The sequence below is a fragment of the Crocuta crocuta genome, unplaced genomic scaffold (genome assembly GCF_008692635.1).
Source record: "Crocuta crocuta isolate KB4526 unplaced genomic scaffold, BGI_CrCroc_1.0 scaffold443, whole genome shotgun sequence".
In the NCBI taxonomy this organism is placed as follows: Eukaryota; Metazoa; Chordata; class Mammalia; order Carnivora; family Hyaenidae; genus Crocuta; species Crocuta crocuta.
In genome coordinates this window covers 632,440-632,660 of record NW_027529446.1, presented here as the reverse complement: position 1 = coordinate 632,660, position 221 = coordinate 632,440, and the positions used below count along the sequence as shown (strand labels likewise).

The 221-nt window shown below is 72.4% G+C and overlaps 1 protein-coding gene across 1 annotated transcript in view; it reads right to left on the bottom strand.

Moving 5' to 3' along the window:
- Positions 1–215, bottom strand: part of MIDN (midnolin) — a 20,491-nt gene extending 20,276 nt beyond the window's left edge. The window contains exon 1 of the mRNA XM_077760601.1: positions 71–215. Coding sequence (XP_077616727.1) covers positions 71–213 — 143 coding nt within the window. The 5' untranslated portion in view covers positions 214–215. The remainder of the gene's footprint in view (positions 1–70) is intronic.
- Positions 216–221: the final 6 nt, after the last annotated feature.

Below are 221 nucleotides of genomic sequence, written 5' to 3'. Positions count from 1 at the left end.
GCTCTTTGTCCCCGCCCGGGGGCCGGGGCCCGAGGGGGCGGCGGATCCGGGGGCGGCGCGCGGTACCTACGTGTCTTTGTGGAGCAGTGCCAGGCGCTCCTTGGGCACTTTGAGCCGCTGGGACAGCCGCTTGCGCAGCCCCTCCACCGTTTCGTCCGGGGGCACCGACAGCTCGTAGCGGGTGCCCGTCGTGCTGTGGATGGCCAGACTCATGGGAGCCG